The 1,078-nt window shown below is 58.0% G+C and overlaps 1 protein-coding gene across 1 annotated transcript in view; it reads left to right on the top strand.

The window, feature by feature from the left end:
* Positions 1–524: 524 nt before the first annotated feature.
* SLC43A3 (solute carrier family 43 member 3) overlaps positions 525–1,078 on the top strand; it is a 10,204-nt gene continuing 9,650 nt past the window's right edge. The window contains exon 1 of the mRNA XM_029965734.1: positions 525–1,076. Coding sequence (XP_029821594.1) covers positions 596–1,076 — 481 coding nt within the window. The 5' untranslated portion in view covers positions 525–595. The remainder of the gene's footprint in view (positions 1,077–1,078) is intronic.

The following is a 1,078-nucleotide window of genomic DNA, read 5'->3' as shown; positions in this document are numbered from 1 at the left end:
TGTGTGTGTGCACGTGAACACGTGTGTGTGCATGCGAACATGTGTGTGAGCCTGTGAACGTGTGTGTCATGTGAACATGTGTGTGTGCACATGTAAACGTGTGCGTGCATGTAAACGCATGTGTGCCGGTGAACACGTGTGCATGCCTGTGAACATGTGTGTGTGCACGTGAACGTGTGTGTGAGCATGTGAACACGTGTGTCATGTGAACATGTGTGTCATGTGAACATGTGTGTGCACATGTAAACGCATGTGTGCCTGTGAACACGTGTGTCATGCGAACATGTGTGTGCCTGTAAACACGTGTGTGCCTGTGAACACGTGCGTGTCTATAAACAGGTGCATGCATGCAAACACGTGTGTGCGCCTGTGAGCAGGTGTATGTAAATGTGAACATATGTGCATGCATGCAAACATGTTTGTGCATATGAACAGGCATCCACACACGTGAACATGTGTGTGTGCGTGCCTGTACATGAGTGTGCACACATGTAAACATGTGTGTGTGTGCCTGTACACGGGTGTCACCCGCAGGCTCGGCGGAGACGCCCCAGGCCGGTGACAGCCCGTGCCGGTGGCTGCCCGGGCGGGTGCCATGGCGGGGGGCGCGGGGCTGGCCAAGCGCCTGGGCACCTTCGTGTCGGGGCTACTGGAGTGCGGCGCCTTCTGCGGCATCATCTTCGGCTGGGCCTCCCTCGTCTTCGTCCTGAAGGAACGGGGCTACTTCCGGTGGCTGTGCCAGCCCTCCCCCACCAACCACACCGAGGGGCTCGGTACGGAACCCTGCCTGCCCCTGTCCTCGTGTCCCCACTGTCCCCATACCCTTATGTGCCCTGTGTGCCCGCTGTCCCTTTGCCTAAGTCTCTGCTGTCCCCATGCTCACGTCTTTGCTGTCCCTAATGTCCTGATGCCCTGCAGCATCCTGTGTCCCCACTGTCTCCATGCCCATGTCCCTGCTAGACCCCGGCCATGTCTCCAGTATCCTCATGTCCCCAGTGTCCCCACATCCCCAGTGTTTCCCTGGGTTCCTGCTGTCTGCTGTTCCTGTGCCCGCGGGTCCCTGCATCCCCTCATCCCT

This window comes from Manacus vitellinus, unplaced genomic scaffold, assembly GCF_001715985.3.
Source record: "Manacus vitellinus isolate BGI_N305 unplaced genomic scaffold, ASM171598v3 scaffold_118_pilon, whole genome shotgun sequence".
Lineage (NCBI taxonomy): Eukaryota > Metazoa > Chordata > Aves > Passeriformes > Pipridae > Manacus > Manacus vitellinus.
Note: the sequence above shows the minus strand (reverse complement) of the source record. Positions and strands in the feature narration are given on the sequence as shown.